The sequence below is a fragment of the Pecten maximus genome, chromosome 10 (genome assembly GCF_902652985.1).
Source record: "Pecten maximus chromosome 10, xPecMax1.1, whole genome shotgun sequence".
NCBI lineage: Eukaryota > Metazoa > Mollusca > Bivalvia > Pectinida > Pectinidae > Pecten > Pecten maximus.
Window position 1 is genome coordinate 38,877,890 of NC_047024.1, and position 16,161 is coordinate 38,894,050.

Consider the following 16,161-nt stretch of genomic DNA (forward strand, 5'->3'; position numbering starts at 1 on the left):
TGAATAATTGTATATTCCATGTACGCAAGTGAACTGATAGCCATTGGACATTATATATTAAAAAACGCAAACAGGAGCAGTTATCATGACAAGACAGCCTATCATCCTTAGTCTGTGCAAAATCGAAAAAGTACCGACCGACCTTAGTGATAAGTTCTATCTTAAAAGGTGGGGTTTCCAGCAATGTTAATTTCCCATAGGTATCGGCCTTCAGATTTGTTTACACTTGGAGACCTCTCGCCGATAAATTGCTTTGTGCCATCAAAGTTGGTTTTCTTGGCTACACATTTAACCCAAATTTATCGATGATGCACTTGCCCAATTAACAAATCGTGTAACTTAATTACTAAATTAAAAACGGAGATTGTCACAAACAGATGAAAAAACAACAATTTATATGAATGAAAAAAAGACAGTTTGATCCAAAAACTAAGTACCAAAATACCAAAACAGAAAGTGTACCGCCAATAATGTTTTTAAACACTTTCTGAAAAAATTGTAATTTGTTTACAAAAGATGCGTTTTTTCACTAACAAATTACATTTAAAATTTCTTCCATATTCAGTCCGCTCAAAATTATAAAACATATGGAGAGCTTTATTACTCTAATCCTGTCCAGATATCAAAACTTCAACATTTTTGCAAAGAGTAATTTTTGGTTTTGATGTGTCGCCCCTATGGTTTGGTTTGGTTTGGTTTATTTTGTTTAACGTCCTATTAACAGCTAAGGTCATTTCAGAACGGCCTCCCGTGCGTGCGACATGCATGCATGCGTGTAGTGAGTGCGTATGTGTGTTTTGGGAGGCTGCGGTCACCCCAATGACTTGATGAACGATAGTGGACATACATTGTAACAGACCACTCTGTAACAATCCAAACTTTAATGCACACAGGTGCCTTATCTAATATATAACAACTACCAGGACACATAAGTAATGCCGACATGTGAAGGCAACATTCTTAAATGACCATCGCAGTCAATTATAATTAGAACGTTTAATACGATATATTACATGACCGATATTGACTAAACAATTCTTGCAACAATTTACTCCATATACGCAATCTCATTGCTCTTCTGATATTACTTTTTACATTTTCTTTAAGTAAATATCTTCTTTGTCAATGATATGAAATGTTGTATTAAAGTGCTTCTATCCTATTTACAAAATCTCCCCCCTGATGGAAACACAGTATCATGCTCACAAATGGGAGTTGTGAAGTTGTCTTGAAAATTAAAACCAAGAAATCTGCTAGAAACAGAGTTCCTCAGCACAATTAGTTGCTTGATGTTTTAGAAGCAAATGGTAATAGGTTTTGTGATGATGAAGACATTGGCTTGCGTACAAAGTAATTTAAGAATTATCAGAAACGAGACTCATTCAAATTGTTCAACATTTCTTTCCATTTTTCCTTGGACTTGAAACATTCTTGAACATAACACGATTTTCTCTGGAGCATTTTTTGACAAGCGAGCGACTGTGATACTTAAGTATAAATGTATCTTTATTCCAGCTCCATAGAATGTTCTACTGTCACCAGAAGAAGCGAACTAATTGATGTTCATTAGCATTGCTCTGCATAATGGTTACATTCTGGATAAAGAAGGCCCTTTTCCTTGAAGCGATAATGATGCGAAGATTACAAAAGCCGTCATGTCTCTCCTGACTGGAGAAAGATGAGAATGTCGTTATTGATTGGGGTTGATATATGTGTAAGCAGATTTGGAATTACGTGGTTTGACAACAAAGATGGCGTCTGATCTTAAACCTGGGCAAACTAAGCTTGGCAGATCCAGTTGGGTAGTAGTCATATCACACATGATTCAAGCATTGGCTATTTTTCAAAACACAACTTGCCCTCAGCTATTTCATTGATGTCATCGAGGCACTCGGTAGAATAGTAACAATATGTCTTAATGAAATCCGCTGACCCAAATATATCAAAACACTAGAACGACATGCATTGGATAGGGTTGGTTTGGTGTGGTTCATTTTGTTTAACCGCCTATTTACAGCTAAGGTCATTTAAGGACGGCCTCCCGTGCATGGCACAACACTCCTGATTACTATTTTTGGACAATTTATTTTCTTCTGTTTGGAGATGAAGCACATAATTACGAATGGACAGCAATAGGAAGTTGTATTTTTGAAAATAGAACATTTCGTTTAACGTAAAAAGAACAAAAGTATTAAAAACTGATATTTTGCATTTTCCCCGAAATCCATACATTTTTTTAAAATTTTGGCACAAAAAGGGCGCTACGATATTGTGTATGAACAGGTTTGAAATTCAATGTCAACTTGTAAACGTAGGACTACATAGTCTTCTTATAGTATATACACGTTATCGTATTTGCTTCCTAGGCCATTTTGAAACCTCTCAAAAAGCATGGTATAAGCATTTCACTCGAATATGTACCAATACATATAGATGTTCCAAACAGTTATAAAGCAGTCAAACAACCCAACAGCGCACTGAAACATGATATACATTGGGAAGTTAACCAATATTTTCTAAAAATGTTTATTCGATGATAAATCCCAGAAAAATAATTGTCTAGGAACATGGTTTAGTTTGGTTTACCTTGTTTAACGTCCTATTAACAGCTAAGGTCATTTAAGGACGGCCTCCCGTGCGTGCGACATGCATGCGTGTGGTGAGTGCGTATGTGTGTTTTGGGAGAAATACACCTCTTTATACTGGCACTTCAGACTTGTGTATGGGTTCACATAAATGGAGCAGTGTATTGCGTGCAGAACGTAAGTAACTCCATTGAAACCTTTGACCCACATTAAGAAAAAAAGTTGCCCGTTCTCTATCTCCTACAGTTCTTACACTGGCATTTAACCAAGGGACTTGTTTTCACCAAAATGAGGCAGTATATAAATGTAGTCCGACACTCTAACCACATTGTGACATTTGACTTACATCAAACAGACCGACATCAGAACTACTGTGATTGAGATAATGGAAAAAAACAACAGATTCTTTCTTTCATGTATGTTTGTAATAATTTAGATATTCACTTTCCATACAATATGTTCCTCGTTGTGTATGGTGACAACGAAAGACAAATATTCAAATATTTCTATATACAAATTTTTTCTACATGTTGAAATATATTGGGAAGTACACTTTATATATCAAAGGAATAACTTATTACACATAAGTGAAAATATTGGAATACATGGACTGACTTACAAAACTGTTTATTTTAGAGTAAGGCTCTATGACAACTTGAGTGGTTAACTTTATTAACTACTCTTGTTAGTAGAGATTTTCAACATAAACTTGTATGAACTTATGCAAATAGGACTTCTTGCATGTAATTCGACTAGGCAAGTGGTCAGTGCCTAGTTCACTGGCCCAGTTGAATTATAATAAATAATATACGGCAACGAGGGAATAATTCTTTACAGTAACCATTGCAGAAATATCTGTGTTTAGTTTGTTTTTGTTTTGTTTAACGTCCTATTAACAGCCAGGGTCATTTAAGGACGTGCCAGGTTTTGGAGGTGGAGGAAATCCGGAGTACCCGGAGAAAAACCACCGGCCTACGGTCAGTACCTGGCAACTACCCCACGTAGGTTTCGAACTCGCAACCCAGAAGTGGAGGGCTAGTGTTAAAGTGTCAGTCCTTATTGTGACTATTCGTACCATGTAAGACTATAACTCAGCTGTGAAAAGGAGATTTTACATGTTTTAAACAATTGATGACATCTCCTTTCACTCGCTCTTTCTTTCGGTTGATGATACTCCCACTCCCTGCTTATTAGCATTATGACATTGACAATATATCTGGACAAATGTATACACCGAAAAGATCACTTAAGGTTCGTCAAACCAACTGAGCTTTTTCGTTACACACCCTGTCATTACTGAGCTTCTTACTACCTATCAACACCTTGACCACCCCTAATTCTCCTGTGAATACAGTGTATTTCATTTCCTGCCCTGCTATGCAGGTAGGATGTAAGAATTGTACCTGCTGCCCCAATTGCATGATCGTAAAAGGCGACTAAATTTGGGATCTTATCTTTTCTCTTTCTGAACAACTTTCTTCTTCCTAATGTATCCCTTGACAATGCCTCACTTTTGGTCTTCAGTTGAGCGTTCGCCCCTGTGGGGAAGGCTTTGGGTTCTTTCCCCTGGCCGAGATATACCAGAGTCATTAAAAATGGTAGTTGCTGTTCCTGCTTAGCGCTCAGCATATTAGGAGTGGGACGACTGGTTCGCCCGTTGGCAGTAAATTGTGACCGGATGGGGTGTGCTGCTGGGTGTCTTCGGCAATATGCTCAGTGAGGTAGCACTATAAATCGGCAAAAGTTCCGGCCTATCGCAAGGAGACCCACATGCACGGGAGGCCGTCCTTAAATGACATTAGCTGTCAATAGCACGTTAAACAAAATAAACTAAACCAAACCAGATATTGACATATTATTTCACTTTCGGTGGAAGGGCTGTCATTGGCTGAATTGTCTTGATCATCTGTTTAATAGGACTCTATAATCTCTTTTTAGGATTTTTTACCTTTGACCTATTGTTTTTGATTGTTTCTCATTATTTTTCTGCCGTTTCTGTGGCATCTAAATATTTTGATCGGTAAAGAATTCATTAAGACTTAGTGTGTTGTTGGCCAAGGAACGAAGATGTTTTATCAGCCTTTTAAATAGGTCAGAAATTATATATGGCCGCCATGACGTCATAACTAAAAAGTTTAAAAAAAAAAAAAAGCCATAATTAAAAAACAAAACGTTGAATTTGCAGGATTCGTGAAATTATATAATTTGAAGAATCACTTTGGGGCTAACTTTTCCCCTATCCCGTGTTAATACAAAACATGTCTAATTAAAAAGCTCGCTGAGGAGTAAAGTTCGTCTTCTTTTTTTTTTTTTAGAAAATCTTTATTTTTCAACCATTTTGATTTTTTTCTCATAGATCTATGTAGTATGTCATTCCTATTAGTTTGATGTCTTTAGTTTTTCGGTAACTTTTACCGTTCACCTAGCATGCCAGGTAAATATTTTTGGTATGCCGTCCATTCACATTTAAAACTTCTATGGAAATTTCTATGATTGTGCAATCATTTCCAAATCTTTAAGCGACAACTTATCAATAACCAAAAATTGAATGAAAGAAATGAATGACCTTGACTTATATTCAAGGTCATCGGGGTCAAATAGGCTAAACAAACTTAAATGACTTCTTCTCAATAACCAAGAAGGGACCAGGGACTTGATATTAGGCATGTAGCATGCTGGGTAAAGAGCTACTTAGTTTGATCAAATGAATGACCTGGACCTACATTCTAGGTTGCAGGGATCAGATAGGTGAAAACCTTTAAATGTCATCTTCTTAATAATCAACAAGCCAATATACCTGCTATTGGGTCCGTACCAAGCTGGGATGTGGGGCTACAAAGTTCGTTGATATAGATGACTCCAATTCAGTTATAAATGTCATATCCGCCTTAAAATTGTCATAGGTGTAAAGCCCGTCATATTGTCCATGACGATTTCCTGTTTAATTTTGTTAGGAGTCTAACATCCTTGCCACAGCCAGAGACATGAGGATGGTGTCAAGGAGACGTCTATAGGAGAAAACAAAGCAAAGAATGACAGAGCAGTGAGGGTAGGTTTAAGATCTAAAGAATTGCAATAGGGACAGGAAACCTATTTTGGTCTCTTTTACATCCCTTTAATAAAAGACACGGACGAAAATTCCCGATTCTTTAATATGACAAAAAATAATACCAAACCAAATAGCACATGAAGCTTAATCTGTATGACCATAGCTATTGGTACACTAGTGTAGGACATTAAATAGTACAAGCCTTACTTGAAAGCCTAAAAAGATCATGGAGAAATAAATTCATTCTTCTCGGGCATAATCCATTGTTCATGCAGAGATGCACAATGAGAAAACATAGTTAATAAACGGTTCTAACCTCAGGGGGACACGGTCATCTTTACAATGACAACACATTTGACATACATATACTGAAGACCTGACTTATTCGAACCAGTATTACAACCCTTGTCCGTCGAACTGTTCGCTCGGTCCCAACCGCGTCCTTGTATATTCTTTGTAAATCAATCTCGAATTGCTCGAATTGCTCGAATTGCTCGAACCGCTGCGTCACACATGGCTGCGTCGGACCTCTTACTGCGGTCGATCTTACAGGTATCGGGTAAAGACTTTGGTTTGGTTTATTTTGTTTAGCGTCCTGATGACGTCATGATTACATGCCTACACTACCTAGTACTTATTAAACATTCTGATCAGTCTATTGTTTGTTGATATGATAGCCTCCAATCGCTGTACAAACGGAAGTTACATGTCGATGTAACTGTAAAACCAAATTACGAAATGGCAATATCAAACGAAGGTAATAAAGGAGTATGATTTACATAAATGTGGATCGCAATATTTGATATTTATAGAAGGGACTGATTATATTGCTTATTGTGATATTATACAACAGAGATAACTTTACTTACTGTTTGTCTTGAACCTCCATACACACTTTTTACAGTTTCGTAAATTCAAATTAACCGTGAACGGATGTACTTGTATGGTGGACTATCAGGTAGGACTCTTATGCCATTTCTTGCAACTGGATGAATATAGCCTATATCTTAAAATAGTTAAATTTTTCGTTTTTATGTCTGAATTTTCCGTACTAAAGTATTTAAAATCATTTTAAATCACGAGTATCACCGTGGTTTCCCTTTAGACTACTAAGTACACTGTGCAGGCAAACAGCGAAATGTTAAACTTAAGATTACGTTTGTTGTCAACAATTGACCAGTACGTTATGATCTATGAGGAACGCCTCGTAAGTCAAATACCTCGTATTCCTCGAACTATTTAGCAATTAGCGGATCACTGTTCTAACCTCAGGGGGACTTAGCTTTCCTTACAAAGACGACACATTTGACATGTGTTCAGAAAGATCACCGTTTTTATTTCAGAATTTGTTTAGAAACATTTAGCTGTTAGCTGAGCATCCAGCATGTTGAATTGCGTTCCAGTAATGAAGAGTGTTGCTATGGTGACATCCGGCAGGTCCGCCATTATGAATCCGAGCGTAGCTCTCGCAGTTGTGAGCACATCCTGAACCTCCTATGTATCTAGACATGTACTTCTGAATACAACCTGATGAACAGTGGAGGTCAGCAGCGCAGGCTGCCAGAGCTGAAATTTGACAGGTAAATATATACTGAAACGTTTGAAAAAAATATAATCTCGAAGCATCCCTTATAGATTGTAAACTGTTGCAGGTCCAAGTCACTTCAATGCGAGTTTGGGGAATAGTTATATTTTTTTTCAAAATTTGTGATTATAACAGTATTCTGTTCAGTCAATCAATAATTATCGAGTTATAATGACAGATCATCAACTGAACGAACAAAAAAGTTCGAATTACACCTCAGTCCGACACATTTGTTTCTATCTGTTAAGCTGGATGAAAGATGTTAACAATATATTTGGTGGCGGTCATAGGCCCGAATGTTTACAGATGATAAATTGACTTACACCCTCCTGGCCTCCCACAGTCCTGCCAGTATACGTCCTTCAGTTGGAAGTATCCACAGGAGTCAGAGTTTACATCCCAAGCACATCCTAATGGTTTACATCCAGACTCGTGCTAAAAAGATATATATATATAAGTAACACAAAACTGAAATGGGGAAAATTATATAAAAAAAACGTTACCGAAGGATGTTTTTGATTTTTTTTAAACATTGATCGCATTAACAGAATAAATTATATTATCAATCGGTTACAAACAGACTGCCCATTGGCCCATTACATGCTTCAAGGGAAATGTTACGAAGGTGGAATTTAGTTTAGTATCTTAGCAGCCAACATCCCAATGTTTCATATGACGTAACCATGGCTACGGCTACCTTATGATCGCCATTAGAATTGTCAAGGTCCATTGCACACGATGCACTGAGGTAAGACTCTGTTCGAGTCTGTTAGTATATACAGAATTTTGAACTGTCTGAAAGTTATGGTCTTTATCACAAGATTTGAGTAACTGTAGCCAATTTTTGATTTTAAACTGATCGTGAGTGTACCAATATATATCTACATTTGTACATGTTTCGGTTTTTTTAATGTGATTTTGTCTCTTGCCCATTTTGCTCTTGTTTTTAATAACTTTTTTTTTTGCCCTTATGACCTTCATAGTATTGAGGGCCGTTAATCATTGTAACTAATTAACTAACTGTCAATGTAAAATTATTGAAAATCAGTATGTTTTGACTGTAGATTAAACAAGATGAACGAAAGATATAATTAGGGGCCAGTGTTTCATAGAACGACTCCGTTTTTATCTGTCTTTTAATCTTGATTACAGTAATCTTTATACATTTTTTTACACAAAATACTACTACTACATACTCTTACCTCAAGTTATTATGTAAGTCTGCTTGGTTCCTGAATATACATGAGCACCCAGGTAATAAAGAAGATAGCGCCGAAAAACGGCATTATCACTTCCACCAACTGATTTTAAACTCATTTTACCGACTGTGAAACTATTATTACATTTTAACATCGCTATGGGAACACGAATGGAATCAATGTGAAGATTACAAATTAGAGTTGTAATGAAGAGGCTGTCCTCGCCAGTACTAGGATATATATACATTTTGCAGATGAAAATTTACCTGATTTTGAAGACCCCATAGAATCATTTAGAACAAAACTTTCCAAGAAAGCAAAAGAATGCATACAAAAATCCATAGGTAGACAAAACTCTAAAATGTGCCTGGATTGGGAATTCAAATACAGTACACCAATATCATTATGAATAAATACGAAGTTGTATGGAGTAGTAAAGCTAGAAGGACATTCCGACCTAACAAAAAGATTTCTTAGAAATCCTATTATTGCAACTTAAATTCGAATACGTCTATGAAAAAAGAGATGGTCAGGCAGATCAGTTTAAAACATCTGTAGAACAACAGGACATTTTGAATCTATACATAACATTGCTACATTAAATAAAAAGGTATTGCCAATGTTCTGGTTTCTATATTTGCAAATAGTTCATCCACTTATAACTATGATAAATATATATATATATATTGAAACTTTCCTTTGATAATAACGAGAATTATAATAAACAATTAACATTGTTTGAATTCCAGGAACCACTACAAAACGCATGATTCGGCACATGTCTCGATGTCCATCACTGTCGACACCACATCAAAGCCACGTACACTTGATTAAACATTTGCGTCGGGCTTTTCTAAAGTAGGGACACCTGGTTGCTGTTATCTTCGATTTGGAAAAGGCCTCGACACAATGTGAAAATACGGCATAATGAAAGATCTTGATGACACAGGTATTCGTGTTAAATTGCCAAATATTATTTCAAGTACGGAACGGAATTACGCATTTGGACGTAAGGATCAGGAAATGGGTGTATCACAGGGAAGTATACTCTCTGTTACATATTTGGACCTGAAAGTTAACAGTACTGTCTTTTGAGAAATATCGCCCAGTACTTTTCAAGACGATAACAAACTTAACTTCCCTCTTGTACTTTTGCAGAAACAATTATGACAAAAATTGTTAACGCACGGACCACAGACGTAGGACTGACTAAAATGTATTTGTGGGCTAAAGAATTGAAGGGATTCTAAATGTTTAAGTGGCATAAAAATGTTACAAGGACAAATGCACGCTCCATTGTTGATATAGGAATGTAAGCTCTTACATATTAAACTTCCATCACCATATGAAATTAATTACATTCTAATTAGCCCTTACCTGACAAATGCATGATAGGCAATGTGCCGATACAACGCCTGCAAATATAAGAAAGAAAGGCCTAGACACAATAGGAGGACAATATCACATAGAACAATAATATGTTAGAGTAGCAATCATCAATTGAAATAGATTAATTCTAATGATAAAATGCTTACCTGTAACACTAACTGTAGATCGTTACAGTACTAGTACTAATACTATAAAACTTAACTCAATCATAACTTAAGTGAGATAAGTTAAGGTTGCTGTCCAACTTCTGGGACGACCGGTGCGTTCGTTTTCAGTATAATGTGACCAGGTGGGGTGTCCTGCTGGTATTCCTCGGCAGTATGCTTAAGTCGGATAGGATTATAAAATCGGCATCAGTTCCGCGCTATAACATGGAGGCAAATACCAATATACCGCATCCCCCAAATACACACACATTCATCATCCGTCCTTTAAAGCGATAGATGTTGGTAGGATTTTAAACAATTTTAAACCAAGCTACCCAACTTTGACCTTTAGTTCGCCCCCGTGAGGAAGGCTTTTTGTTTTGTCCAGTGGTTGAGACATACCGGAATATAACAAAATGGTAATTATTTTTACTTTTGCAAACGCTTAGCATTTTAAGAATGTTACTAGACATAATTATTTACTTATTATAAATGTCATCGTAGGAACCAGTGATAAAAGATAATGTTCTTCACTTAATTACCTGAAGTAAAACTTCCATGAGCGGACGTCCCCGTGCTAGTCCCACTACCGCTACAGTGTGAGGAAGAAGACGTTCTTAGAAAGTTCCCGGCAACCCAAACTCTCTGTGACAGAGTATGAAAGAAAAAGCTATTAAGAATGAAAACAAAAGTAAGACAGCAATTGTAGATGAGTTCCAAAAGGATTTCAATTTGTATTACATTTGAAACGTGTGTTGTAATGTTGTAAGAGATCAATGATAAAGTTTACTTACGTGATGTCCGTGCACGTCCTGAAGCTCGTACCAGTGGTACCCGTCATGTGTCAGAATTCCACCATTAAATTTGTAGCACTCGCCGGAGTTCAAGGTGGCCAATATAGAATGGCTGAGGCCAGCTGTTGAGAATAGAAGAGGTTATACGCTTTACCATCTTAAAACAGATGTTATATATTCAATCGCTGAAACAACATGTACAATTGTAAAATTTTCGGAGCGCTAATGAAATAGAATATATTTCCAAATAAGATAGTGCTGTCGACCAAAAACGTCACCGGTGGATGTCACATCAGTTCAGTCGGCCATTACATAGCAATGTTCAGTAAGTTCATAGCAACACATTGTACAGTACAAATTATCAGGATGGTGTAATAAGGATGGTATATAATAAGAAGCATGTAGAGGATAAGTTTCGAAAAAGCTGCATTTGACATTTATAAAACGCCATACCCCCACTCCTGGCGTGTACACCGCCCGTTGTGAGACATACACAGGTACCCGATGCGATGTGACCGGAAATACTAGCTGAGGTAATCCCAGCAAAAGCTAAGCAACAAAGTAACGTTGGCAACATTTCTATTGTTGTGTGACTTGTGTGTAATCTACTCGTTCGGAATGTTATATATATATTAACATATAACGGAAAACGAAGTTTTAAGATAAGGCACGCACCACAGAAGTAGATATGGTGAAAATCGTGACAATATCTACCTGTATTTTAGGAAATAAAGCCATACATCTTTTCCATACATGTACAACCTGTATAAATTTAACCAATAGAAGTCATATAAGCTACCACTGAAAACTAACTTAGTGTTGCATATGTAAGTATGTTGTGGTCTGTTTACCACTGAAAACTAACTTAATGTTACATATGTAAGTATGTTTCGTTTGGTTTGATTTTAATGGTTTAACGTCATATCAACAGCTAATGTAAGTATGTAGTTCCCTATTTAACCACTGATAATTAACTAAATGTTAATACATAAGTACATGTACATATGTATGTAGTTCCCTGTTTTACCACTGAAAACTAACAAAATGTCACATGTGTAAGTATATAGTGGCATGTGCGCGCGTTTTTACATGCAAGAAGTGAATAATTAACTTAAGTAATTATGAAAAGTCAATGCTTTGTATTCTTATTTTATCCTTTTAAGATATTTGTGCGTTTTGACACAGGTTATATCCCTTTATGACGATATGTGCGCAATCGATATTTATGAAGTATAACGTTTTCCGAATGCCAGATATACAAAAAAAAGTCATCTATTCCTTCTTAAAAAAAATTGTATGTATTTAATTACATTGCAAATGCACCATATCTTATATAGGATTATAGTTACACGGATCCTACAATGCTGTTAATAGGACGTTAAACAAAATAAACCAAACCAAACCTCACCTCTATTTTTAGAATATCTACATGTATGGTAATCGGTTCCAGCAGGGAAACGCGTCATTGATTCCTTCAATGGTTGTGATGACACCACGAAAATACAATTACACTATGAGTTGTCTCCCTTTAACTGTGTAAAAAAGAAATGGAAAGTTGTCTAAACAAAAGGCTGTGCTAACCAGGTAATGTGGTTAATTTAGTTGATAACCTCACACTCAGGCCTTGATATCTATCCTTCTGAAGAAGAATTTGAAATAAGTCTCAATATGTGTTTGTTCAGTGAAACTTGTGAATTGATAGCCATTGGACTAGCACTTAGCATTATAGATTGTAACAAATCCCCCAACCTTTCATCCTTACAGTCAATAAAAACTAGAAAAAGTACAAGCCCAATGTTTTAAGTTCTGTTTTTAATTTCGAATTCAAAAAAGGATAATAATTAATGGTATATGTGTCACACACGAAAATATATTATTACATACGGGGTGAAGATATTTCAGGCAAAGACATAAAGCCAATAGAACATGTATGCAATTCACAATCAAAGACAAATTATCTAGGAACCAATAAAAACAAAAACGATGATATTACATAGATACAGTAAACTATAGCCAATCTCTATACTCTACTATCATACTATTAAACAATCTCTACACTCTACTATCCCCCTTATGCTTACGCTGTTTTTTTCTTATCTAATAAGCTAATATATCAAGGAGACAAACACTAAAGTGAAACGCCGGAAAGTGAGTTTGCTTTGGTTTGGTTTATTTTGTTTAACGTCCTATTAACAGCTAAGGTCATTTAAGGACGGCCTCCCGTGCGTGCGACATGCATGCGTGTGGTGAGTGCGTATGTGTGTTTTGGGAGGCTGCGGTATGTTCGTGTTAAGTCTCCTTGTGATAGGCCGGAACTTTTGCCGATTTATAGTGCTACCTCACTGAAGCATACTGCCGAAGACACCCAGCAGCACACCCCACCCGGTCACATTATACTGACAACGAGCGAACCAGTCGTTCCGCTCCTAATATGCTGAGCGCTAAGCAGGAGTAGAAACTGCAAAAAAAATGCAATGGGGGCAGCAGGTACAATTGTTACGCCCTACCTGCAGGGCAGCCGGAAAGTGAAAAGCAACTCATGAAGTGAATGTTTCACCAAGGAAAACAGCATGGAGATAATAAGTAGTGGAAATAAGTTTTATCGCTGTTAAAACGTCTGGAGACGGTTTAAGAATGGACAATTAAAAATAAGTCAGTTCACTGGCACAATTTTAACAACCGACATCGAGTCCTTCGGATGTTTCGTGTGAGAAATGTCTACCTTGCACGGAGGGGATCCCTCTGTGGTCAATTTGCGAAGAGCAGGCGCGATAACGACGGCCCGAATGCTAGGAACATTCACAGGAAATATTTATTATGAGACTTTTGACATGCATTCAAAATACAAATATAACGAAATGCATTAGAACACCACCTTTACATTGGCATGTTAATTTACATTGAGTCTACGAGTAACGTCTTAACAGTTCCTGAAACTCCTTCCAGATTTCTTGTTCAACATACTTTTTATGATAGCAATGCCGTATTTAGCAACGACAAAGACCATCCTTTGTGGGAAAAGGCTACAATCATTCCAATTCCTACACCAGGAAAAGGCACCACTGACCCTTCTAGCCAATTGTTCTCACATGCTGCACTTGTACAACTCTCCAACGCATAAACTCAAGACTTGAGGTATTTATAGAATCAAACAACACAGTACTACTTAAAAGTGGATTTAAAATTAAAAGAGGTACTAACATTTATTTGGTGGGACCTAAAACGTTTGTGCGTGAGTTTTTTTTCTTAAAGTAGGAATACCTTAATATCGATGTCTTCTTCGATTTGGAAAAGGCAACACATCTTGGAGATACGGTTTTTATGAAAGATTTGCATGACATAGGTGTCAGGTTATTTGCCAAAGGTTATTTCAAATTTCTTATCGGATAGAACGTGCTAAGTTCGAAACGGAAGAACGTTTGCTGGTCAGCTAATATGTCAAATACAAAGAATATTAATGTTATTGAAAGACAATTACAGAAATGTCTGAATGAGCTCCAAACTTGGGCTGACGAAAACACATTAATATGAAACGGTTTGTATGTTTTTTACGCGAGTTATGCAAGACAAACGACGATCTAAATCCCTCGACGGTACACCAATTCCTTTAGTTAAACAAACTTTGTTTTTGGGCATGATATTTGACGGAAAAAAACGTTTCTTCCTATGGGTAATACTTTAAAACGCTCGAAACACTTAATATTCTGAGAGTTGTTTCCCATACTGACCTAGGTACTGATAGGAAAGGTTTGCTACGACTCTACAGAGCCCTAGAACGTACATCATCAAGGCTTGGGACTTTCTCATGGAGCCGTCAAACCCACACCATCTGGAAATCTTTGCGTGAAGACAATTTCAGACAAACGAACCCTCACTATCATTGTTAAAAGAAAACTGCAATACGCATTCCTCCGAGACGACGTTGTCCGCATTAGGATGGAACATTTATATAAAATACATATTGAAGAGTGAAAACAAGCCCCAGTGTGTCGCATATAATGAACCGTTAAACACATCTTATTGGATTGTATCGATCTAAAACGTTCAACAGATAGTGTATATAACAATATAATATGACTGCAGCAAGCCATATGTATTATTGTATGTATGTACTTTCTTTTTACATATTTCGTTTGTTTGATGGTCGTTTGTGCCTTGAAGTGTCGATCGACCATTTAGAATAAATAATGATTTGTTTTTTTAACAACCTATCATTAATTGAAGTAATCTTAATATATGTAGATATCAGACCATTATTAATGACTTTTGTTTCATTTTCTGGGAATTCATTATAAGATATATATACCAGTGAGTATCGCCCAGAACAGTAATTTGTACATCAATATGTATATAGAGCAGAAGTTAGCACCCTATCATCGTATACCTCATAAGCACGTGTTGTGCATTGTTATACAAATTTCTGTCTAATAAATATAGTTAATTTACTATGATAATTGTATTTCGCCTATCCCTCTGCGAACCATATGGGTATGTCTTTCACACTCTTCATCTGACAATCGGTGACATGTCCATATGCCGCTGTTGTTACTTTTATTGTCCTTATTAGCCCCACGCTCATCCCACTGTAAGAAGATAAACATAGCCTTATTAATGAGAAGTACGAGCGAGGCGAATGATAACGCCGTAGGTTAAACTGTAATATTAACACCATAATCACACAATAGTTTTATAACCCATAACCCACATCATCAATACTGTATAACATGAAATGTTCGCGTGTACTTTCTCTCGTAGATTGGTACTTTCAAATTATTTCGTGGATACAAACTTCCGTGGTTACTCCATGCACCATATTACACAGTATTCGTTATATTTTTATTTGTGGTTCAATAGCAACCACAAACATTTATACACAACTGTCTACACAACGACATTGAACTTTTTATCGCTATTTCCCAGAGTTATTCATGAATCTTTCTCAAACTTCATTTCCATTTTGTTCCATTTTGAGACTAATCGAAAAACAAGATGGCCGATAGGTGAACCATTTTCTTAATTTTGACAGTTGACGTTTTGATACATTTTATCCCTTTCCTATAAAGTCCTCAAGGATATTTCTCTTTCTCAAATTTAAGCACAAAAATCCCCTTGATCTATAGTTTTTTTTGTTTTTGTTTTTTTAGTTCTTTAGTTCACGGATATTAATTTTAAAAGATGGCTACTTTTCAGTCATTTAATTTTTCCATTAACTTTCAAAATTGCACAAGCACAACTAGATAACAGGAACCTACATACCGAGTATCGAAGTGGCGATATCAAACTCCAATCATCACTAGAGACCGATGTTCGATAACCCACGGTCTTTACGTCCAGGAACAGAGATCGTGGGACGTTTAGTTGTTTTAGTACACTTTCGTCGTTTCCGAAACAAAAGTCTTCGGGAATCAAGACCA

At 36.5% G+C, this 16,161-nt stretch overlaps 1 protein-coding gene across 2 annotated transcripts; it reads right to left on the reverse strand.

Moving 5' to 3' along the window:
- Window positions 1-6,945: 6,945 nt before the first annotated feature.
- Window positions 6,946-11,389, reverse strand: LOC117335701 (lysozyme-like). Of its 2 annotated transcripts, none has more exons than XM_033895868.1 (6): window positions 11,201-11,389; window positions 10,748-10,869; window positions 10,496-10,598; window positions 9,796-9,833; window positions 7,543-7,654; window positions 6,946-7,200 (listed from the first exon to the last, which is right to left on the reverse strand). In XM_033895868.1, the coding sequence occupies exons 1-6, from the start codon at window positions 11,322-11,324 to the stop codon at window positions 6,995-6,997; spliced, it is 705 nt and encodes a 234-aa protein (XP_033751759.1). In that variant the 5' UTR covers window positions 11,325-11,389; the 3' UTR covers window positions 6,946-6,994. The 2 variants fall into 2 exon arrangements, with proteins under 2 accessions (XP_033751759.1, XP_033751760.1); XM_033895869.1 differs by having other exon boundaries at window positions 10,496-10,623; window positions 11,201-11,349.
- Window positions 11,390-16,161: the final 4,772 nt, after the last annotated feature.